Genomic DNA, 26,702 nt, shown 5'->3' on the forward strand with positions numbered 1-26,702 from the left:
AGCTCATATATCACAAGATACGACAGCTGAATCACTCGTTATTTTGTTGTTCACTGAGGTGATGTCGTACTCGATGGCGCTCATGTTGTGTACATTGGCGACGGCCACTATCTTGATGACTACTAGATTTTGCGAAGGGCTAAGTAAGTCAGTGTGGTATATAGCTAGTTGTGATACACGTGTGATGGCCCCTGGACATATCAGTCGTCTAGTCTCGCGTGGCCAGACCGCTTTTTCCGTATATTGGCTGGGGAAAAAGGGTCTGGTGCAACTCCAATAACTGCTTACTTCTGAGCCGTCCCCAGACCCTGGGGACGCTAATTGAATAACATTGGCCGCAAAGGAGGCGCCGATAACGTCAGTAAGTAAATTCGAGATCTGTTTATCCTTGAACGAATCTTAATTTGCTCCGATGTCTCTTTTATAGCGTCTTGAAAGTTCATCCTTATCGTGTAACAAGACTCATAACCGGAGCAGGAGTGTAGGAATACTTCATAGTTTTACTGACGTCATGGCACCTCCTTTGTGACCAGTTATTTATTTATTTTTTTTTACTTATAGCTAACAAATTAATGACATAATATAAAACAGTACATAATAAACAAAAACAAATTATCTTAAATATGCGCCTCAGCGACCTGCACAGCAATCGGTGCCTCAGCAATGGGACAGCGCAAACTGGACCTGGCACTGCGAATGCACATAATTGCAGACCTCAACAAAGAGAAGCTCAATTTACATCTCAGCCATCCCATCACTATTCCATAAGAAAGACTGTGCTTTGCACTCAAAAGGTTGGCCAATCTCTTATAAAACTGAGTAGCAGCATCACCCATTCCACCAGTAGTGGTAAAAATTAAGGGAGTAAATGAGGCATTCTCTACTTCATGAACCCGTTGTTGGTATTCACGTCTCTTTTCCTTGTCATGACGTCGGTATGCAGAGTGTAAGGGTTGATTTGAGGGTGCACTAGGGTTAAAAATTCTGACATCAAAGTATGACCTCTCAAATCGTCCTCCCCAAAAATGTTATTCAATTAGCGTCCCCGGAATCTGGGGACGGCTCAGAAGTAAACAGCTATTGGAGTTGCACCAGACCCTTTTTTTCCCCACCCAATACACGGAAAAAAGCGGTCTGGCCAGCATACAATCATGTCTCATGGTGGATTGAGCAATGGTAAACATCCCTACACATTGGGATGTTGATTTTCAGATTGTGGGATGTTGCTGTGGAATGGTAGCTATTTAGGGAGAATTACAATCATTGATACACTCTCTTGTTATGTGTGTTATTGTAGTAGCAATGATTGTTAGCTATTGAGCAGAATCTCAAATTAATGTGTATACTATCATAATTATGGCTAAACTTTTAAAGTCACTAGAATTCCAGTTTTTAAAAACATTTTCTCAATAATGTAAAGTACTGGTGTATACTTGTAATATAATTCTTTTACACATATGTTAGCTACAATCGTGTGGTAACCTGATCACACACCTTTGTAAGAAAGGGTATATAGGAAAAGGGACCTATAGCAGTTAGACATAAAATTTGAGTAATGCTAATCAAAAATTTCCACAACATACCTGCTGTTCATATTTCAAATTTCAAGTCAACACTCATTAGAAATTAGAAATACAATTTACTATACTAACAAATGAAAATTTAATGGCTCTCAGTGAAAAGTAAGGTCTATGCCCCTTCTCACAGTAACACTGAAGTTATATAATTTTGGGTATGGCATACTGATGTCTTACAATGCAAATGATATGAGGTAGTGAGGTTCATTTTTCAAGTGTCAGTTTATTGTTATGGTATCATTAAAACCATAACAACCACTTAATGTTTTCTAACTGCCATAAATTGGCCACAAATCATCATCATCATCATCATACTCACTAAATAGCCAACTATGTAAGTAATCAATCCACCTAATGACCCTATTTATCAGCTGTTTTTTATTTCCAACATGTCACTAGTAAGGTTTGTATCCATGGGCCATGATGGTATCATTGTGTTGCAAAATGAAACGCTGTACAATAACTATCTAAACTATTTAATAAATTTGATGTACTCCCTAAGTAATTCATTTGATTTATTAATTCCAAATTCCTATACCTTGTGTCAATAGCAAAATATTTAGATATGTACAGTTATATTATATACTATGTACCAATGCACAAGACTATCTGGTTGTAAACTATTAAACAAATTGGTGGACTGTATCAAACTCAGAAATTTCTGTTAAAATCCATCAAATTTCACCTGGTCAGAGCACCCCTGTGGTCTTGGAGTATAATGAAGGTATAGTGAACTAAACCTATAGATAAGCATAGTCTACACTTTGCATTTAATGGTGACAGGTGTGTCTGGATACCAAATGTGTGCATAGTTGTAGCCTGCTTTTCTGTATTTTCTCTGGAGGCATCAATCAGTGTATATGGAGCAGGGTCATTTTATTCGCATATAAATACCATATGAAGATGGCTTCCATACTTTGAAGTCTCTATGTGTGTACTTATTAATGTGAACACCAGATTGTGTGCCATCCTTTACCTTTAACCTCTGACTACAATAACACTTTTCCTGAAAGTTGCAAATGGTAGAAGTGTGCTTATGATAAAATTCAGTGTTGTTTAAGTTAAGCAGAGTTGGTTCTAGACCCCAGTTGTGCATATCAACATTGAAACCGGGTCACTACTGCTGATCCGGATGACCCACTGACCCGGATAGACCCGGATGTGACCCGGATTAATTAAAGCCGAGACGTGTTTCGACTAGTCTCGGGTGAGCGAACGAGTCTACATTTTGAGCGTTCGATTCGTGTTGAGTAAATATTGCAACTTCAGCCTAGCTGTAGGTTGAAGACCAAAAAAAATAAAATAAAAAATAAAAGGTCTTCACCTACTGACAATAGCTACTCCTCACCATAGATACCCTCAGTTTCGTGCTACATACTGCACTTACTAACAAATAGGCGTGGCTGAGCATATGTCGGTAATGCGATAAGTGGGCGTGGCTCACGAAAGAGCTACGCGATAGCGTTTATAAGTTCCACATCGTCAAACGAACAATTTCGTTTCTCACGTGATCCAATCTGGGTCAGACCCGGATAAATTGTAAACCGGGTCAGACCCGGATGACCCGGAGAAAATGTGACCCGGATGACCCGACCCGGTTTCAACGCTGGTGCATATTATGGCATTTAAAGCCTTTAAAAATGATGTAGTGTACATTATATTTGCTGAATAGTTTGATGTGGTTGGCAGGAGGATTGAGTACAGCTGGAGGTAGATAGGCAAATACATAAAGTGAAAGTAGCAATTTTTTACATGTCATTAGTAATTAGTTACTTGCTCCTACATTTATTGATATAAACAGGGATATACAGAAATATGTCCCCTTGCTCTCAAAGTTAATTGCTAGAGGAATCCTACAAACAATTCTACTATTCCAAACTATGCATGAGTTCATTTGTTAAGTTAGTTAGTGTGTATATGTAGTGTTAGTGTTTTGTGCAGTATGTATTAATTACAAGACATGCTATACATCAAATGAAGGCTACGAATAGTCTGAAAACCTGGAGATTGTTGTGTCTGGCTGTACAAGACCTGCATGTGAAATTTCACTCATTTTGGCTGCTTTTGATAATTGAGAATAGATGATAAGACCAGTTCTGGACAAATATGTGTTCGCAACTTACAGAATAATATTATGTGTTTGATACAATGTTGCTTTCCACAGTGCGAGGTAACTTTACTGTCCAGCCTCATCCAATTCAGTTTAATGACGAACCTGAGGATTGGACAGTATCAGTAGGGAGCAGTATTAGTCTAACATGTAACACATCAGTGGTACAAATAGTTGGTTATCTTGATGAGGAGAGAACTCCATCACCACAAATTGAATGGATTCACAACAATGTTACTATCAGTTCTGGTGGTCACTATACTATCAACAATTCTACTATAAGTACCAGTATTCTGACTATCACTGATGTGACACTAGTGGAGCAAGGAGACTATCATTGTTTGGTGAATGATTGGAAGAAAAAAGATGGTGGATGGTGGACTAGTACAAGGAGTAGGTCAGGTCACATCACAGGTAATTTGTAAAATTCTAACCTTACTTGAAGTCCACTCCCATCCCCAGTTATAGACCTCAGTAATACTTCGGTGACTGTCAGTGAAGGACACAATGTTATATTCTCTTGTGCAACATCGATTATGAAAAATACTAATGATGACACGGTTTGGGTGAGGAATGGCATGAAAATTACTAACGTGGTGAGGGAAAGTTGCTGCTTGTAGTATATGACATACGGGGACACAGGGCTAAAGAGTCCTGGCTCTGGAGGGTTTCTCAGGTTTCCAGAAACTGGTCAATGAATTTGCAAGGTCAGAACGAGATACTCTAATAGAGCAGTCACAGTATTCAGAGAAGCAGTGTAGCAAGCTGTGTAGCTATAAATAAGGATTTTCATGTACTTTATCAGTGATATCAATATATAGTTAGTGGAGGGCAGCAGGTAGTTACTTTCATTTTGGTCTTTACCAAAAGTCTAGTTATGCTCCTGATCAGAAACCAGTCACGAAAAATCCTGGAGCCATTTGGCAAAGCTGTGGCTAGGAAACATACATGTCCTGGGACAGACTTATCTATCATAATAAACCAATGAAACATTCATAATGCTTAATCCTTCAATGGTAAACAAAAGTAGCTATATACTTTCTGTTTCAATTGATGTAGCAACTAAAACCACAAGCATAATATGACCATGCAGGAATGTAAATGTATAGTCAACCATATAACTGTGCACATGCATAGACAACATTTAGAGCCTCATACTTATTAATGTAATGTTCACATTTTTCTGCATTCAACAGAATTTTGAAATCATGGTTGTGACTCACTACTGTACAGCCTGGCTGAGGTCCGGCCCTAGTGAGATACTAATTAATAATACGTCATTTAAAATTGACTATAGGAAAAACATGAAAATGAATTTTGGAGACCTTGCCCTACTAAATATTGGACTGTTTACGTTGATAGCATAAGATAAATTTGACATGTGTAACCTAATACTACAAGTTATTAATCAGTTAACAGATGGTGATGGTAACCTGTTGTTGTTTGGGGTCAGTGAAGATGATACTGGACATTATCAGTGTAACAGTAGTGTTGGTGAAGTGTCAGTGGTTCTGAATGTTGAGGGATACTCCAATAGTGGACAATTGGGTATGTGTTGTTACTGTTTAGCAGACATTGTTACTGTTTTGCAGACGTTGTTACTGTTTAGCAGACATTGTTTTCATAGGTATGTAAGACTGTGAATACACATGTTGTTTCAGCAGATCTGAGGTTATGAATTATACAGTTATGATTTCTCATAAGTGCATCCATAACAAAGGATGTATGACTAACCACAGGATTGTATTATCACAATGTTAAACTTAATACCAGCCAGAAACCAGCATTTCTATATCTATTAACCACAGTGCCAGCAGGACAAAACTGACTAAACAAAGCCCAGATCAATGTTTAGCACAGTCAAAAACAACCCAGGTAGGATTTGGTCCACAGACAGAGAATTGGTATATCCAAAAAGTCACCTTGTAAAAAATTGTTGTGTAGGGAAATGAAAAGGCATGTTTTATTCATTCCCACTGCATAAAATACTTTGATTCAAGCAATTTTTGATTGTTGTAATTTAATTTTTATACCCAGCTCAATAATTAGTGGGTGATTAGTAACATCACCGATCAGCAAGACTCAAATTATTCCCCATAACCTGGACCAACAACTACATGAATTACTGCATGTACCTGAGTAATTACCCATACCTGTACATGTAATAAAGCTAAACTTTATTTACCATCTGGCTGGGGTTTTTTGATTCTGTGAAACACCTACTCACAAGTCAGCCATCCCACCCAATACTCACGTGATCAAAAATTCAATAACCTGGCAACATATTTGTTTTGTTTGTTTTACCAGTTGGGCACTGGTGGGCGAATGCTGGAAGCAAAGCCTGTATGAGGTGATTACCACGAGCCATGCTAAGAGAAAATCATTGACTAAAGTGAAACAGGAAAAATACCTAGAAGGGCTTTGAAAAAATCCATCCCTAGCTATAGCCTGACTTTGATCCACAGACCACTCGGATACTGGCCAAGCACCACACTTGGCGGTCAAACCAGAGAGGCCAGCTAAGTGGGGAAAGTTGTTTATATCTACTTAAGTATAATAATAAGAATCCCTACACATGTACATGTGCTGCCTACAGGTGTCCTTCACCTAGCCTACTTCTGTTGTGATTTTTCTTCAGATTGCCCACCTACATCAAGCTTGAGGAAGTGGCTAATGAGAAACAAGGAGTCTTGCTTTGCCTGGCCTAAATTCTTGAAATACGAATTATGGATAACGGGTGGGCACAGACACTCACTGTAGGTAGATCATGATCAAACTCTTAAGTCACAGGTCAAGGCCGCCAAATCTGTGCCTAGTCAACAGTCAAGGGCAAAAAATTCCAGCCCACAATCAATCAATAAGTACTGAAATATCATCGCTAAGTAACAGGTCACAGGGAAAGTTTGCTATACATATATAGCTATACATGAATGTAGCTATACATATAATGGAATGTAGCTATACATATAATGGCATGTAGCTATATAAGTAGCTATACATATATAGCCATATGCCATTATATACGGTGATTCTTTTTTTTTGATAAGAGGTACTTGCTTAGGCCCTTAGCTAGCTACCAGCACACTGAACCCTTGAGGTGTGAAGCTAACAAGCTACTGTACCTCACATTGTTGTGCATCTTCTTTCGGTTCTGTTACCTTGTCTTCTTCACTTGCTATCTTCAGCTATCCTTGACTGGCCTGTAATGTTTTATCACAAAGCCAGAGTACGGCTTTCTGTAAAACGCTACATACAGTCACACAGATACTACAGGAAGCTATTAAATTTTTGCATGTCAGCTACAAATACCGAGTCAATATTTTTGTGTGCTTTTATACCGAATTATTGTTTGCATGTTACAAAAACTCAAGTTGATTTTGTAAGTTACTTACAAAAGTCAAATCAATTTTTATGCGTGTTTTAACTACAAAAACCAAGTTGGTTTTTATGCATGCTATACTCCGATTTTTGCCTAAAACCAAATCAGTTTTTGCAAACAACCCATCAAAAGATTAGGTCAGTTTCATGTAAGGGAAAGTATTTTAATTGATCTTTTAATTGCGGTTGTGCAACCACTGGATGTTGTGGTTAGCCATAAAAATGTACAGAAACGAAGCATTGGGAAACGGACTATGGTAGGCCATTTGTTTCAAAATGATTATTTGATATGTTCAATGAATTATTTGGTATTTGCAATGAATTATTTGGTATGTGCAATGAATTATTTGGTATGTGCAATGAATTATTTGGTGTGTGCAATGAATTATTTGATATGTTCAATGAATTATTTGGTATGTGCAATGAATTATTTGGTATGTGCAATGAATTATTTGGTATGTGCAATGAATTATTTGGTATGTACAATGAATTATTTGATATGTGCAATGAATTATTTGATATGTTCACTGATATGTTCAATGAATTATCTGGTATATTCAATAAATTATTTGGTATATTCAATGATTTTAGTGTTTATATTTTGTTAACTATATTTTTGTGAATTATATATTTTGTGTTGATAAATAATCTGTGTTGGGTATCGTTATCGTAATCGGGTTGTCATTAGTATCGGTATAGAGCTTATGCAGGGGGCGTGGTAATTATTTACAGTAAGCCTGTGAAGCAGGGAGTCAGAAACCCGAACCTGAAAACTATGCTGAATGCAGAAAAAAATCCCAGGCCAGGTGGTGACTTGATCCACAGACACCTTGCAGTCTAGGCAAGTGCCTGAGGAGCCACACAACCTGGGAACTGGGATTTCCTCTGCATTCAGCTAGTACTTAAACATCTTGACTTCTTGTTTTTTCATTAAGTGTAAAACATTCTCAAGCTTTTCCTTACCCTGAAGGTATGGGGTTTCAGTTAAGACCATCATTATTAAATTCCTTGTTTCCCGTCACCACCCTCATCAATTTTTAGGCAGCCACACCAAATTTTATTTATTTGATTATAGATCACATGAATGTACTATTTCATGATAGAAGGAGGCACAGAGTGACCAAATTTTAAGGTAGATGCATTAGTTGTGGATATAAACATAGCAGAAGGGTGGAAGACCCTCCACTCTTGTTCAGCTAGGTGCATGGGTATACAGTCCTGCATGCAGCATGGCAGCCTTCAAGATTGAGATACTCTAATAGAGCAGTCAGAGACTGAAATAATAAGAGTCCAGTGTATAATCAATAATCACCTCCCGCCTGCATCAGTTTTTGTTCCATTGGGTGACAGGGAAACAAGCAATATAATAATGATGGCCTACACAGAGTGGCACTTTTCGAAGTGTTCCCTTTTCTGAAATCAGCAAAATAGATTTCACCACACCAAAGCATAAGTGCAAACAAGCTGTCACTGAAGGTTGTGGAGAGCCCACTATATATTCCTAAGTCTACTGATTCTGATTTAGCCACTTTTCATAATGAAATGTCTCAAGGGCTGGGAAAAGCAGTTGTGTTGTGATTGATGGCAGAATATAATGACTCGTATGTCCCACAAACAGAATCTGGAGTTTTATCTAAACTTTTAACAGACCTGCATGATCCAAGAGCAATGGAACTGACATTAAATGACCTTTTTACCAAATAAGCATATTTATGGGTCTGTATCTTTCACATTAACCAAGCAGTCGTGGTGAGGAGCATAACAAGAGATCAGAGTAAATGTCCTGCTTGGTTTGACCAATGTGTGGGCAGGATAACAGTACCCAAGTTGCATGAAGCCTTGCACACTAGCAACAATCTGTTTCTCTGATCAAAGTTACATGTTATACTGAGTTATGGTTCAGCATTACTGTAAAGTGATGTCCCTCAAGAGTAGTACAGAGGAGCACCAGTGGGCAAGTAGCTACCGGAGTAAGATTTGGTGTGATTTTTAATTTTTAAAAATTTGGCTGCCTCTGAAAGGGGGGTTCGTCTGAACCATCCGAACTCCCCCTGTCTACGCCCTTGATACCAAATAATTCATTGCACATACCAAATAATTCATTGCACATACCAAATAATTCATTGGACATATCAAATAATCAAATGGCCTACCATAAACAGACAACCACGGACACAAAATCTATTGTCACATAGAATATAATGAAAATATCTGAGTTTTAAAGCAGCACTGTAGACTACATTAATTTCTATGCCCTGTGGTGTTTGTCTGCTGTAAATATGCTAAGCCATTAGCAAGTTATGAACCAATAAAGGTTAGAATGCATGATAAAATGTTTTCTGGAGACAAAACACACAAACAGCTGCTTATTATACTTGTTTACCAGACGTACAATACAAGAGCAAGCCCTACTATCACCTGGATGATGTATCCGGGCTCACTGAACATGCTGTTAACTTATTAGCTCCCATGCCAATTCAGAGCTTTCCTGCTAAGTGATTCGCAACAAAGGCAATTGTTAAGACTTGTTGAAGTTCCTTTGTTATTTTCTGACTTCGAACTTACAAATATCAGCTGTGGAAAGCCTTATCTGGTGACATTTCTAACTTCACCATCCTATCAACTCGGGCATCTCAGTTTCGTCCTATTCACAGTGGACAACCACGAAACGAAAGAGAAATCAATGTAGTTTCTTTTCGTGTACAGAAAATTAGAAAATACTGTATACTTTATAAGTTACTGAAGTTTTACTGCCGGTTATCATCATTTTCCCAATGGCTTCAATACATTTTTATGGGCATCCACAGCATCCAGCGGTTACACAATAGGCAATTAATGCTGATTGCACTCTTAAGGCCTTATGTGAAACTGGCACGCCTTCAGAGGCAAAAGTATGGAGTTTCGCCAGCCTTATGTACTACACTATGTACAACTCCTGGTGATTTTATCACCCACATGACAAGTCATAAATAAATTAGGGGTGTGCACTATTTTCAGTGGGGCTTCAGCTGAAATCATTGCAATCCCCTGTATCTGCCACTGTGTATGTAACAGAACAATTTGGCAAACTTGTAGTAAATAGCCAAATTTCCAAAGTTTCCCTCTATACAGTAGTGCTAATATTAGGATCCCTGTTGAAAGTTTAACCCACTAATTAGTTGGTGCACCTGAGATTAGCATCTTTATAGCTAAAGGCTGAGCTTGAATTCGCCAAAGTTTATTTCACCAAATGCAGTTTAGCTGGCCTTTTTTCCAAAGTTTACCCAACACTAAAGTTTCCCTCTATACGATATCATGCATATATAGAATAGTACACTATTTATTACCTGACTACCCTTTAAGAGTATAAAGTTTGTAAAAACACAATAAGCATAAAAGTGATTTTGATCTCCTCCATGCTATACTGTTCATCTTTGATTGGTGTGGCTATAGTGTCATACTGGCTTTAGTAGTAACAGCTTTAATGCTGTCATTGCACATAGGTACATGTTATGAAAGTGAAATGTTTGATAAATACACCAAAAGAAAACCATTTCCTTGTAAGATAGCTAGACACATGCATTAACAAGTGTGATTGAGCACAATTAATTTAACTTTAAACAACACCTAGTCCTACAGACCATCAACACTTGTGCTGTAAAGCTTTGATAAATAAATCTTGAACCTGGATATGTTGTAAAGCAGATAAGACTCTCTCGATGTGGACAAAATGTGACCCAAGTGAACCAGATAGATTAAGTGACATGTTTAAATTTTGCTTACATAAAATACAGTAAACTCTGATGGACAGTCTAAGGCTCAAACAATTAGTCGAATATTCGGATTAATATCGTTTGCATTGTAGCCGAATAATGAAATTAACAAACGATTATTTGCACGTGATCATTTATATGGTGACATGTGATTAGTTGTCAGCAATTAACGAAGCGAAGAAGACAATGCTAATGAAAGTAACATCACTTATGTTTATATGTGCATGCATGTGTATTTTAAATTATAATTAAAATTTTTAGATCTAGAAAGGTCTGAAAAGAAAACAAAAATTTCAAACTTCATGAAATCAAAACTAATAAAGTAGTAATAGCATTAGGCAGCCACTAATTGGCAAAGATGCACTAATTCCACAGTTAATCGCAGTAAGTGCAAGAATTCGTACGGATTTGTGGCTTACTCCAGGTACTCCTACTTTATTATAAACACTTTCTATCACAGTATCGCTGTGATTATCCTTTTCAGAAAGGGCACCATGGTATCTCTTTCTTCTCAGTAAGTTATTCATATGAAGCCACAAAGCTATTTGTGGTTATTTGTAGGCTTCTTGGTAGTGGCTGCCTTAATTAGTGAATTGCATTCATAGTAATGAAACTTAAACCGATTATTTGACTGATTTCTTAAGAGCCGAGCGAATATTCGAATACTATTCGTTTGAGCTTTAGAACAGTCAATAGGAAACTTTTCAGCAGTGAATTTGGAATGTGATAGATAGTGGGAATTTTTCATGATACTTCACCAATGCAATGATGTTAGTGCTAGTAAATTTTAATGATGCACAGCCATTATTAGCATTAACATTGCTGCATCCATATCTTGGCTGTCATGACCTGGATTACCAATCCAAGTATTGGTGTTAAAACAAACTAGAACTCTCTACAGGGTGGCTTATTTGTAGCCAACCTCTCTACAGGGTGACTTGTTTGTAGCCAACCTCTCTACAGGGTGACTTGTTTGTAGCCAACCTCTCTACAGGGTGACTTATTTGTAGCCAACCTCTCTACAGGGTGACTTGTTTGTAGCCAACCTCTCTACAGGGTGACTTGTTTGTAGCCAACCTCTCTACAGGGTGACTTGTTTGTAGCCAACCTCTCTACAGGGTGACTTGTTTGTAGCCAACCTCTCTACAGGGTGACTTGTTTGTAGCCAACCTCTCTACAGGGTGCTAACAAAGTGGTTTGTTGCTTAATAGGGTGGTTATTACTTAGCTGAATGCTCTAATAGGATGACTGCACTATTAGAGCACTCCAATTGTACACTGATTACATGTAGTTTTTTACCTGGGCTTGATGGACTGCCCTTGCCTACCACCCCCAGCACAAAGAATGGCATGTGCTGGACAACTGCAACAAAAAAGAGTAAAATACTACAGCCAGCATGTCCCAGATGACTACTTGCACTTAATCCATTGGTGGTGGAGCCCTAGTGTAGAAACCAAGTGCATTGAATGGAAAGCTTGAGAAATGAAAATCCAAATCCAAGACAATACCAGAGCTAATCCAAGACCACAGAGTACTCACCACCCCACCGATAAGGATCAGACCTCTTTGAACCAAAAGGTATCCACTCTTGTTGTTGGTCGTAGACTACTTCTCACGTTTTGTCGAAATTTCAAAAATCCACAACATCTTTCAGTGCCATATCTGCACTTAAATGAATCTTTTCAAGACACAGTATTCCCACAGAATTTGTAAGTGACAAAAAACCACACAATATGCTTCAAAAGAGTTTGACAAGTTTTTAAAGCTTTACAATTTCAGTCATACAAGGAGCAGCTTATATTACTCGACTAGCTGAACATATGGTCCAGACAGTCAAGGGACTGCAAACTAAGATAGATGACCCACACCTTGTATGTATAGTATATCGGTTAACCCATTACCATGGTGTCAGCCCTTCTCAATCACTGATGGGGAGCAGAACAAGGACTAATGTACCTATGGTGAAAAAGCTGTTGTTGCCACAACTGCCTGATCATCAGAAATTTTTGCCAGGAGTTCAAAAGAACAATTATGACCATTGGCACCGAACACACTCACTTCCTCCTCTACCAAATGACACTGAAGATTGGGTTACTACTGAAGAGAGACAAGTTCCTAATTTCCAGAAATGACACTCCTCAATCTTATGTAGTTCAAACAGACACTGGGGAATTTGGGGAGAAATTGACAATACTTGACAGTAGTGCCTGACAGAATTTGACAATCTCAAGAACCAACGCCTGCTGCCACTACCACTATTAGTATCATTGAATACCAATACCTGTAAAAAAAGCTGTGGCTTTGTGAGTCAACCACCTAGTTGCTGACATAACAATTAATAGTTGTAAGCAAAGCATCACAACTATAGATGTTTTATATAATGTACTTAAAGGTTGAAGAAAGTGTGGAAGAAGGGACAAGTGGATTCAAGACGCAAATGTCCATAAACATCTCTCAGATTGATTACCCCAAAACCATTCATGGTGATATCCAGATGAGCCTCTTCTTTAGTAAAGATGGAATTCATAAGGATTATGGACAGGTTGCAGTACACATCTAGGAGCAAACTTCCATCAAAAAGGTGGCAGTGAGGTCACTTATCTCATTGTAGAAAAAGGGAAAGTAATCCCCTTTGGACAAGAAAGCACGTGATCCACAGAAAAGTTCAGGAAGCTCCACAAGCACAAAGAGCTAGTGTACAAAGCGGAGGCCATCCGTAATGCAAGGCCAAGGCACCTTGAAATGCAGACTTGTGGAAAACAAAACCATGTACATTGTTTCAAAACCCCTTTCACAGATGCCAATTCCGTTGCACAATGCAAAGTGAGACGCAGTTCAGAAGAACTATTAGAGTGGGTTCTGACTTTGCTTTGCACAAGGAACATTTTCTGGATGGTTGGAAAGACAATGAAACTCTGAGAATGGTAATGTAAGAGTAATACTATGAAAAGCAGCTCGCAATCACTTGTGATTGTTGGATAAAGACACCCAAGCCTCCCCAATGAGCAGACAGAGCAATAATTGTCGTAAATTGTCAGTAAGTGCTGGAAAACTGTTAAAGTGGGGATGAACAGTTGTCTACAAGAGGTTGATAGACTCCTTGTTTAAGCAGATGGTCAGAGAAACAAACATCCAACAACCAGACATACCATGCTTAAAATGCACAGTAAGCAGCATAGGGCTGGCTCTCAGCAAACCTAGCCAAAACAGTAACTTCCTTTGACTTTTACAGTAGTTTTTGTTGTGTAACTCAATGGCTTTATTTCTTCTTAAAACTGTTCTGCGATAATCTATGTACATAGCAATTTCAGCTTATTCCCTTATGCAGTTTGCTTGGTAGGCATGGTATGTAAACTTTATTAAAAAACATGATTGAGCAATTGTTACACAAAAAGAGCCATCATTATTAATGAGGAAACATACAATATATACAGTAAAGACGAGACTGGTCTGGTGTGACCACAGCCACATTCCATAAGGCACGGCAAGGTAAAATACAAACAAACAATAAACAAAAAAACTATACAAAAATAGCTAATTAAATAAAAATTCTTATCTGTCCACTGCCAAGTGAATTCTTTGTGCATGTGCTAGCTGCATTGTCAAGAGTCTATCTGATGAAATGGATACTTGATGGTAATAGATTGCTGAGTGAAGTTAACAAATCTCTTGAAATTCTGAATATAGTCAGGTTGATAGTGACCTAGAACACTAATTTCTACCTCTTCATAATAATTGGCACAGCCAAATTCCACAGCCAGTTGTTATTATGATATCATTTGTGTTGATTTTTTCAATTTGTACCCTTGTGGTCTCTATCTCAATTTCTTTCAAACTACCAAAAGCACTCCTAATCTATCTTCAAATGTTTGACTTACTCCTTAAAGCGGTCTACCCTGTATGCATGACAGAAAAACAGTCTGTTTTAACGTGAATAATCAGTCATAACTCTATGAATGTTTATTGGACTTGGTGCTGAAATTTACCTTTCTCCTCCACCAAATTTTGGCTCAACCAGATAATACATTTGTGTTTTATGATAGCTTTTATAAAGTGTGCCAAAAAGAACAAAATTTTGGTTGCCCATATCTTGGGAGTGGTCTAATAGGACAATTTGGTATGTGCGTGCGTGCGTGCGTGCGTGTGTGTGTAATTGAAAGGTTCCAGGTTCAATGCCCGGTTATGCCAATTTGATGTTGTTGTTTCCTTGAGCAAGAGACTTTACTCACATTACTCCAGTCTACCCAGCTGTTTAAATGGGAACCCAGTGGCCCGGTGTCATTTGGGGAAGCAGCCCACCCAGCTGTAACATCAATGGGTACCTGGTGTTTACTGGGGAAGCAAATGCCCAACACATCCTTGTCTCATTTAGTGGTGTTGGGGTCACCTTAGAACTTTGGGTTCCACGACCTCTCTCCATGAGACCTGGACAGTTCTCCTGTGGGTTACTTGCCCTGGATTTGTTTGCACAAAGCTCAAGTGCCTGAGTGGTGCACAGGCATCCCAGTACTGGCTCACTGAATGGCAATGGTTGTGTTTCACAATGCTGCCATAGGTTTTGCTGTTTTGTTTTGTATTGCTTTGTGTGTGTGTGTGTGTGTGTGTGTGTGTGTGTGTGTGTGTGTGTGTATGTGTGTGTGTGTGTGTGTGTGCGTGTGCGTGCGTGCATGTGTGATGAACTCATGGGCAAATGCAAATTTACTAATCTCTTTTGGTGATTTTTAGAACGGTTGAAACCGTCAGGGTCCATCAGTGCAGAGAATCATTATGTAAGGATAAAGCCTGCAAATGATTGCAGAGGCTCACAGCCCAACCAATTTGTTTCACTTCATTGTAATGCCACTAGTTATGAGGAGATGATCTGGTACAAAAATGGACAATTATTAGATGTCAATAGTTCAGACATTGTGTTCAACCAGATCTCTAGTAGTTGGACTATAACAAAGAACAATCCTTGTGATCTGCTGGGAGTGTATCAGTGTTTTGTTAGTAATGAAGTTGGGACTGTCCATGTCTCTACTAGGGTACTACCATTAGGTGAGGAGGATAATATTAGTGTATGTATTATTAGAGTGTTTTGATAGGTTGGCCTAATCATCCGGGAAAACCTGAACTGCTAGCTCATAGCAGTTTTAGTAATGGGTTCAAATTAGTAATAAAATTACACCCTTCAGATTATATGGGTGGAATAACAGAAGAACAATGGCGGTATGATGTTTACTTGGGTGATTCTGGCCTTAACTTTGATGGAGATTTCCTGGACAGTGCTATTCCATCTAACCCCATTATCAACATCACACTTGACAAAAATGTGCAGATCTTTGGAGGAGTAGAATCACTCTTGAACACGTACTATGTAACCACACAGTTGGCACTTCAATACGATCCAACCTTATTATTGGCAGATATAAATGCTCTACCAACAGGTTCTCCATTTCTGCTTGTTAGAACTTTTTGTGAACTAATAGGTTAGTATTCAGTATTGGTGATGTACTAACATCCTATCCACACAATTGTGTAGATTATCCTCCACCAATAGTAGAGGAGACTTGTTACTATAATGACACTGGTGATTTTGTGACACATAACATCTCATGGCGTGTTGAGGGTAGTGTCATCAACTATGTGTTTGCTGACAACATTGTTTACTGGCTGTTAAGTGGAGGATGTTACTATCCCAATGGTTCAGTTGCAGCCATCACTGGTATGGAAAGATAGAAATACATTGATAGTTTATTACAGAGTTGCTTCAATACAGGATCACTAATATATGAGAATTATTGGTCACGTCAGTTACCAGTTAATACAACATGTAACGTCTCTACCAGTTACCCAATTGTTAATTGTGTGTCAATACCATATCCTACATCATTCAATATGCCATGTAACTACACCACCACAAGTAAGTATATGCTATGCTATTGGTTGCAATCTATTATAGCATTGATAGTGATACAGTATTAAGTTTAAATTTCATCACTAAGCATTTCTAATAGTATTGTCATTGAAGATAAAATTAAAATGATCACTTGTCTTGTATGCATGCATTTATTTGTAATAATAACTATTATAAATCCTTCTAATGGCAGTGAAGATGATAGATGCAAAGCTTGTGTCTTTGGTGAGTGAATTATACTCACAGTCCCCATTGGGTATACTTCTCATTTGACCATCATTATAACAGTGTACTTAGCCTATAAAAAATTCAGGACATTGCAGCATCATACAGTACAATAGTGGGACATCGAAGGTGTGGGGGCGATCCATGATATAATATAACCCAAAAACCTGCAGCAATTTTTCCTCACAACGACATGACAGTATTGGTTGGGTAAAACCAAGCCCAAAAGTGTCTTCAGATCAACCCGAAACGTTTCTGTCAAGTTGCTACAGAATTTTTTTTTAAATTTAGTCAATGGAATTTTCTACTGCCTGCCTACCTGCCTGACACCTTCAGTCAAGCGTAGCGGAAAACTGGCTACAGCTACAGCCCTAATTCTTTCGCAGAAACGTTTCTAGATCGCTTAAGAAAAAACCTTTGGTATATTGATAAACATACAATGCTTGCGCTATTGTCTTACCTTTTATCCTTCTTTACCATGGCCATCAGTCAAGGTTCTACCGCAGAGTGTTAATAGACTACAGTACGGCTTCCATACCAGTGTATATTGCATCAAACTATTCGAATACTCGTGGTCGCCGGTTGTACCAAAAACACACGCGTACGTCAGACTCGCTGTTGATATCGATCAGAGAGAGCAACTCACGGCGAACTATATAGCAATGTATAAGTCAATAAATATAGTTTAATTAGTAACAATGTTAAACCGAGTCTGGTCATCCAGGTCCTGCTTTACAGATTATTCGGGTCTGACCCTATGTGCTAAATTAAATGTGGATGCGTTACCACACGTCATGGCGTAGCTCTGCTTCTTTTGTGAGCCACGCCCACTTGTGTAAATTACAGTCTGTAGACATGGTAGCCACGTCCATTCATCAGTGTGTAGGTATGCATGAATGCATGAATCCACGCCCACTTACGTAAATTACTGTCGTAGACATATGGTAGCCATGCCCATGTAGATATGCACGAATCCACGTCCATTATTGTCTGCAGGCTTATGTAGAGCCACGCCCACTGATTAGTTGTTATTATATGAGTCATAATCTAGTATAATAGTGCTGTGAGTAACTCAGCAGATATTTAGTGGTCATGAGCTTGCAAAAAACTTCACAAACAAGTATAAGAAAAAATGTCAGTGTACAGTAGGGATACTCACTTCTTATTGTTTTACAGTATTTGGACATTACGTACTACTCCGATCCAGCTTGTTTCAGTACTTTTTATTGCAGCATTATACATTGTCCCTAATCTAATTTAAAATTCCCAATTTTTTCTCATACTTGTAGTAAATTTAATCCATGCCAGTCCTCTGTGTGAAGCACAAAATTTCAAAAGTGTGTAAGTTAATAATAACAGCATTCAGCAATTATTTCTCATAACGGATTGAGCAATAGTTTACTATGTCCCTACAATGGAATTTATAAACGGTTGATTTTTCAGATTGTGGTGTGTAGCCACATACAGCTTTAAACTAGCTATGTATTTAGTACATACTTCTTTGCATTATCCATGTGGCATGAGGAGCAGCTGTATAAACCTGTTGTGACATAAGTTAGCTACAATAGTCTGCAAACCAAAACAAAATCAGTATTTTGAAATCAACTTGTAAACTATTGTCATGTGTAGTGGTAGGTCTAATCCAAGAGAACACTACAGTGGTAGCAAATTTCATTTCATTCATTCCTTTTAGAGAAAATGGTGTGAAATACCTTCAATTTGATAGATTTTCAACTGTTGTATCTTGCAACCTTATTCTCTCCTGAGTAATACGAGGTTATCCACTCTTGCTATAAAGTATAGTAGTTGGTAAGTTTTTTTTTTTTTGGTGACATCGTGCACATTGCTGATCAGCGAGAAAAACATTTCATAATCTGGAGCACAGCAGACAGCAAAATGCTGCAACATTTACCAGTCATCGCCTCTAATCCAAGTACATAATATAAGTTTGTTGACCATCTGACTGAGACCAGTGTCACTGATTTAACAGAAAAACATTATTTGTAGATTCAACAACCAAGATTACAACCTAGTGTACATTAGCATGTTTAGTGAGTATGGAACCAATCATCTAAAGCAAGTATAAACTTTCAATGAAGGTTTCAGCTAAAGTGATGATAATGTACTTCCATTGTATGAAACTAGCCCTAGCGTGTATCAAGTTTGTTTGTTTTTTTTTTGCCCGAGACACAACATATTCAGATGGACTTAAGCACACTGAGTGTAGTAAAATGATTATTTTGTAGTTGTTTGTGTACAATTTCAGTGACAGTAAACTATGAGAAATCACTTTCTGACTGTTTTCTGTAAGAACATCTGACTGCTGTATTAGAGTATCTCAATCTGAGAGTATCAAAGTACCTCATGCAGTTATGTGATTAGAATTTCTCGAACCCACTATTTTTTCACTTGGGGTAAGTATGACGTCACCACTGTACTGCATTTTTTTATGGCATGGATAAAGGATCTATATTTACTGCCAATTGCTTTGATACTGTACATGAATTATTGAAATCACTGCCAATCTGGTCAGGCCTCTATTAAACTAAGCAGTCTGCTAAAGTGATTTTCTCAAATAGCGCAATTCCACTTCCAACAACCACAAAATGATTATATTATTATATTCAGAGTAGTGCTGAAACAATTATTCGGTTATTTGACTATTCGGTCGGCATGACACTATTTGATTCGTTAACACACTATTCGAATAATCGTTATAGCATTTTGTACACTGTTTTTTTATTTTTTATTTTTTTTTATTTATTGTATTCAGATGGAAAAGCCAGCCTTGAAATTTAAGATCGTGAATGAACTATGCTGTAAAAATTCTATTTTAGAAAAAAATAGAAATAGTTTAGGCTTAACCTTGCTTCCTAACAATAAAGTTTCAGTACTTATTCAATAGAAATATAAGCTTAAAGAGTAATCAAATATTCGATCGTTTTGTTCACAACTATTCGAATAGTAAAAAATTGCTATTCGTTTCAGCACTAATTCAGCATGATGATTTATAAGTCCACACCAATATATTGCATAACATTATAGCTTTGATTACACAAAAGTTTTTTGCAATAAATTGTATCATCAGTTAACTGCAAGTTTATGTCTGTAATTGTGCCTTTCTTAGAAGCTTATACTTGCTTTGACAATTGTTTCCATACTTCAGCACACTCAAACATGTTAATGTGTACAGCCTTTGTTGTACCTGTGTGAAAAGAAGTTCGTTGACCAACTAGCTAAGATCAGCGTCACTCTATTTAGCTAAAAACTCCTTGAAGATCCTCACTTTGTTGGCTTGGAAGTTGCTGCAATCCTGCTGTGCTCCGGATCACGATCTTGTTCTTCATGCCGGTTGATGATGTGCACAACATCACTACCAAAAACTCACCAATTATATCTATAAAAGTGGAACCTCTCTATTACAGACATTTTGAGACCCAGCATTATTGGCCACTTTTTGCTGTAATATAGAGGTTTTCTTCTTTCAGAGGTAAAAATGAAATAAGCTGCCACTCCAGGATCATACTCATACACATATCAATAGTTTGCAAGTTGATTTAAAGATATCAGTTTTTTGGTTTGTGGCTACAACTGCAAATCAAACGTATTTTGCCATTCAAGAATAGACTGATGACAAATGATAACTACATGCTCAGTCAGTTTACATACTGGCCCCTTGTGTCGAATTTCAGTATATAACTAATGCAAAAACATAAAATTAATGTTATCGTAAAACTTTGAACAAGGTTAATACTGTCGCTATGTGGTATTTCCTAGCAAGAATAACAAGCTCTAATGATGGTTATCAAATCTGTCAAAATTTGGTGGAAATACGTGCACTAATGCACTTAAAATTCTGATGATTTATTAGTCATAATTTTAGACTAACATACACGTAACACATAATAACATATGTGTAGTTTGATTTCAGTACACCCAAAATTGTACCAAGAAGTACAAATTCTTGATGGTACTAATTCTTTGAATTGATTCTGTTGACAAGCTGTTGTAGCTATTTAGGTAGAATCAATGATACACTGATGCTCTTGAAATGTGCGCTATTGCAATAGTAATGATTGTTAGTTATTGAGTGGAATTTCAAATTAATATAACATTTAGCAATAAAGTTTAAAAGAGTTCTAGGTTGCATGTTAATACTACAAATATTTTCCCAAAGGTGTAATGTATCTGTATTTGAATAGTTATATTTGCAATATGGTTTAGCAACTCATTATTGAACATGTGTTAGGTTTCCTGCTAAAATATATTCTGTCTCTGGTTTATCTCATTTCACTGTATCTGTGGAATGTGAATACATTTGTGTTTCAAGATGAAATGCTATACAACAAACTATCTGACATACTACTATTATAAGATTTTTGATATTTGTCTTGTTTGGTAGTGGAGGAACACAATTCAGCAAGCAATGGTAAGAATTGTGATTCTTATTGTTAAGGATGTGATCATTGCTTTATGTAGAAACGGGACAAAATTCAACAAGCAGCAATGGTAAGAATTGTGATTCTTATTGTTAAGGATATGATCATTGCTTTATGCACCTAACAGACATGCTACCAACTATTGAAATTATATTTTATAACCAATTTCTGGAAATACCGCTTTTTCTCTCTGTGTATTCAAGTTAGCCATAATTAAGTGTTTAATCTTGTCACTTAACCTACAACTCTTAACAATTTTTAGTGACCAATGATACCTAACCAAGATACTTGAAGATATTAAAAGTATTAGATATCCATATTAACATCTTACAGGTGATGCTGTGGCAATTGCTGTGTCATCATCTATTGCTGCACTGGTGGTTGCAGCAGTTGTAATGATCATAGCAGCTGTCTGTTGCAGGTGAGTCTGCAAAAGTTTAAACTTTGCATGTTACATATTCAGAAGTACACAAAATGAACCATTGAGACAGTTGTATGTGTACTGTAATTGATGCAAGTCAAATAATAGCCAGGAACACAGAGTTGCATGCACACACCATGGCATATATCAAAGCAGTTCAGGACTATGAGAAATAGAAGACTGACAATCTGACAGCAAACATAACAACTGGCCATAGAAAAGAATCTAGTATTTAAATTTCAGTACACTCAATTTCTGCAATTGACTGCCTGGTGTTACTATCTTGTTTCTCTTTCCAATCACAATTTTATGTCGCCAGCATGAGACTATTTATTAAAATTGAGCATTACGCTTTTCAGCAGTGTTCAAAAATTGCCAATTTGGCCAATGATGTCAGTACATTTATGTTTCAAATTCAAACAGTGTTCTATGGTTGAGTATTCCCAACTGCTCTATTAGAATATCCCAATCATTTTAACAAATTAGTTATTTTAAAGCTTGCTTCAAAATGCCATTCACGATATTCCCAAAATTATGCTGACATAATCGTCACATCCCTGTTTTGTAGGCTCAGTGATGTACACATTAGCAGGTTTAAAGCTATTGTAGCTCACCACCAGCCTGTACATCATTCATGCTACAAGTAGCTAATTATCATGTATATTGAGTGTTATATTTCTCCCACTCATTAATAGAGAAGTGAAAGGAAAATTTAGGAATTTAATTAAGTTTGATTAGGGAACATATAGAATTTTTTAAAAAGTAGTGAAACAAGGAGGTTGCCTACACCTGAAGATATAGTAGTGGATATTTGATCCTAATTTAGTTATGGTTATATAGACTGATGTATGGAGAAAATGTCCTTTGTGTTTCATTACTTTCTTCTATATATGAGATCCCTAATCAAACTTTAAATTCCTAATTTTCCTTGCACTTGTTTTGTTACTTTTTGTAACATAATTATGACTAGTGAACACAAGTATATATTGCATCACTGGTGCCAGACTCGTTGTTTTCGTCTGAACATACACCGCAAAAATCAATTACTGAAAAGTGAGTGGCCATTATGCTTTGTTTTCAGCTATGTTCAGTTACACAGCATTACGACAATATGAAAAGTGCTTCTGTAATCAATCCAGTCACTACGGAAATCGTTATTATACATCGGGAAACCAGAATACCCACTATCGCCTTGAGCTGTCAGTGAAGAGAAATGGGAGACAAAGGTAAGTCCTCATTGTAAGTACTGCAGTATGCTAAAAGACAACTGCTGTCGATTTCGAGCAGTGAAAAAATCAAGTCCATACTTCAGCTGTTGTTGAGTTACAACACATCTTCAGTAAGTCAGTCAGTCAGTAGAATTTCTCTAAAAATTAAAATTTTGTAGCAACTTATTGAAAGTGTTTCAGGTTGTACTGAATATTTGGGCTTGGCTATACCTTACCAATACTGCCAAGGCACCATGAAGGTGTTGTGAGGCTGGTTTCTGGTCAATATTTTTTGTGAGAAAATACAAAAATCCATGATCTCTAATATACAGTTACTAAGTACTGTCACAATATTACTGCACTTTTGTAGGAGATGTTCACAAAGTGAGACATCAGCTCTACAATTGCTAGAGAGTGCTGCTGCTATAAAACAGGTAACAAATGGGAGTTTATGTAGTTGGGAGTTTGAGACAAGTACATTTTGTGTTCATTATTTCATCATGTGATTATCATTTATTGAACTGCATGTAATATACACACATTTTCACAATAATAAGGATACCATATAGTTATATATAGGAGTGGAATTGATGGTTATGTGGGCTGAAGCTCTCATGGTTCTTAGATTGCTCACTTTGTAAGATGAGATATCCTAATACAGCAGTCAAATACTCTAATAAAACAGCCGGGCACTATCACATGCTCTGTTACTATTGACTTTGGCATGCAAAGCTCTAACCACAGTATGGTGCCTAGACCAAGGTGGAGATGATGTGTACCCTGTATTTATTAGTACTTGGAAATAGGGACAATGTTACCATTTCATGTATTTTACCAGTACTTTCATATTAACATTTATTGCTAATAAATCTTTTATGTTTTAATTGATTCTAGAGTGTTGAAATCAAACAACTATAGAACTTATTTCATAGTTAGCTGCCAAATCAGCTTATGCTGAGAGGCTGAATAGTGTTGACATCAATATAAAGCTGATTTAGTGCACATGTGGATCCTGGGTAGGGATGCGGCGATTATGCCGGCATAATTTCGGGCATAATAGGCATGTGTGGAAATCAGGAATTATGCTAGCATTTTGAGGTAATTATAAGTAGCAGATTACACAATTCCTTTAAGAAAGATCGAGATACTCTAATAGAGCAGTCATAAACTCTAATAGAACAGTCACTGAATATCATTTACTCTAATAAAGCAGTCACATTGAAATTAAATACTCTAGTACAACAACCAGCTAAAGAATTCAAGACTATTTGAAGCTTAAACATCAATGGAAATGGTATGATACAGCAATAAACTGGCATTATCAACTAATTATGATCGCATAATTTTGGGAATAATGGGCAATTTTCAAAAGCATAATAGGTGGTTTTTTTGAGCACTGCTCTAAAGCATAATGTTCAATTTTTGGAGCATAATAGCCTCATGCCTAATCCTGGGTGACTGTTTATTTTTATTTATTTAAGGTTCAGCACAAGTGCTGAAGGTCTGTAGGACACCTGGTCCTACAGCCTGTTTAAAGTTGTTACATAAAGTGTGTTTGAAAAGGTGGAGAAAGGAGAAAAAAACCATGACTGGACCTGGGAAGCCTATAAGTTGTGTTACATCATAGCAAAGAGTTCATAATAGTAGTGTAGAGGGATAATGCAATAATGATCCTTTTTATATGCAAACAACCTCAGCATTATTCATGAATTGTAAACTAACGTGAGGCACATTTGCATACAAGCTGCAAACAAGGTGTCTGAAAGTGTGCATAGCTCGTTTTATAGTGGACTGAATGCACCATATTCACTAACACATATATCTTATTAGATTCAACTGAATAGTCCAGTAAGTGTTGGCCAACAGTCAGTTATTGGAGTTGATATGAGAAGTGACATTTATTTGGAGAAAGTTAACAGATGGATGGATGGTAACATAATATATGAAAACAACTGTGATGATATCTCACTGGGTACTTCCGAGATGCTACGTGAGATAGTTCATGACGGGAATATGGATGAATCATACATTTCCATCTCGCAGTGTATAACTATTGAACATTCAGAAGACTTACCATCACCAGTGAGAACATCAGACATCTCCAATGCTTGCCCATCATCAAGGTGCAGTTCAATTTCAAGGGATCAATTAAGACATGCAAAAACCAAGAACAGAATGTTATCTACAGATTCTGGCGTGGACTGTGCCTGCCAGGAGTATGGCAGTGGAAAGGAACACAACAGCACTGTGACTGGTGTTACTGTTATTCAGCACCATCAACCACTGCTAGACACTGGAGATCTACAATTGATTGCTGCTGATATTGCAAAAGATGAGTACGTTGAGGTGCAGATCAGTGATGATTCGGATAGCAGCAGCGTAACTGAAGACATTCATTGTAACTTTGAGCAAGACATTTGTGGCTCATTGTTGGGGTCCACAGCGGGATTGTCACACTACTTTGATCCAGAGGCTAGCAAGGAAAGAGAAGATGATGATGAATACCCATATATCCAAAACAGTGGAATTTGCACTGAACAATGTCCAATAACTGTGACAGAAGACAGGAACAGAAAAACTAATGGTTATTTTGGATGTGAAGTTATGCAGAGCAAGAATGCAGAGTTTTGTGAGAGTAATGAGCTTACCTTGTCAGTGGCAGTTGGCGACTACGTTAAATCAACAAGTGTGGAAACAAGTGGAGGAGCTGGTACCAGGTACAAATCAACAATGGAAACTGGGGAATACATTAAATTGGAAGCTGTAAATCAAAGCAGAGATACACTGGCGAGTGATTTTGCTGATGAACTTGAATCAACAGTGGAAGCTGGCGATTACGTTAATTCCAACATTTTTGATGACAGTAATGAGAAGCTTGACAGCAAATCTGATCAAAGGTTTTCTACAACAGAGGCACCCAGAGACAATAGCTTGAAACTTGTCACCAGTGAAGATGTTGTTGGTCTCAGATCAACAGAAGCAGTTGATGACTACATTAAATCAACAAGTGTGGAAACAAGTGGAGAAGCTGATACCAGGTACAAATCAACAATGGAAACAGGGGAATACATTAAATTGGAAGCTGTAAATCAAAGCAGAGATACACTGGAGAGTGATTTTGCTGATGAATTTGAATCAACAGTGAAAGTTGGCGATTACGTTAATTCCAACATTTTTGATGACAGTAATGAGAAGCTTGACAGCAAATCTGATCAAAGGTTTTCTTCACCAGAGGCACCCAGTGACAATAGCTTGAAACTTGTCACCAGTGAAGATGTTGTTGGTCTCAGATCAACAGAAGCAGTTGGTGATTATATTGGACTGGAGCATGCCAAAGGAGGAGATGTTGAGAAGAGTGGTGACCTAGGTAGACATGAGACTGGTGAGCTGTGTCACTATGTGAAGCACTGCAATAGTGTTGATATTGAGCATCCCAGATCACCTGATCCAGTAGAATACATGCTCAACGATGATGGCTACATCATTAATCAAGACTAAGCAATGTAAATGCAATGCTGGAATCACATTATTTACTTCAAGCCTCATCTCATATCACTGTAAACTTTCTATTTATATCATTTCTTTTTTTTATTTATTACTGTGTAGGACTTAATCAAATGGTATAACACATAGATACATGTAAGTGGGGACAAAGATGGGGGGATAATCAAAGTGACAAATAATTTATAATTATCA

The 26,702-nt window shown here is 37.4% G+C and overlaps 1 protein-coding gene across 1 annotated transcript; it reads left to right on the forward strand.

Annotated features, from left to right (window-relative positions):
- Positions 1 to 26,702, forward strand: LOC136260203 (uncharacterized). The gene is made up of 13 exons (XM_066053840.1): positions 1 to 143; positions 3,742 to 4,101; positions 4,150 to 4,283; positions 5,100 to 5,235; positions 15,543 to 15,854; positions 15,902 to 16,285; positions 16,339 to 16,521; positions 16,576 to 16,719; positions 21,341 to 21,367; positions 21,418 to 21,447; positions 21,711 to 21,798; positions 23,377 to 23,440; positions 24,837 to 26,702. Exons 1-13 carry the CDS (start codon positions 62 to 64, stop codon positions 26,502 to 26,504), a joined length of 3,612 nt encoding a protein of 1,203 aa, XP_065909912.1. The 5' UTR covers positions 1 to 61; the 3' UTR covers positions 26,505 to 26,702.

Source organism: Dysidea avara, chromosome 7, assembly GCF_963678975.1.
Source record: "Dysidea avara chromosome 7, odDysAvar1.4, whole genome shotgun sequence".
Classification (NCBI taxonomy): Eukaryota; Metazoa; Porifera; class Demospongiae; order Dictyoceratida; family Dysideidae; genus Dysidea; species Dysidea avara.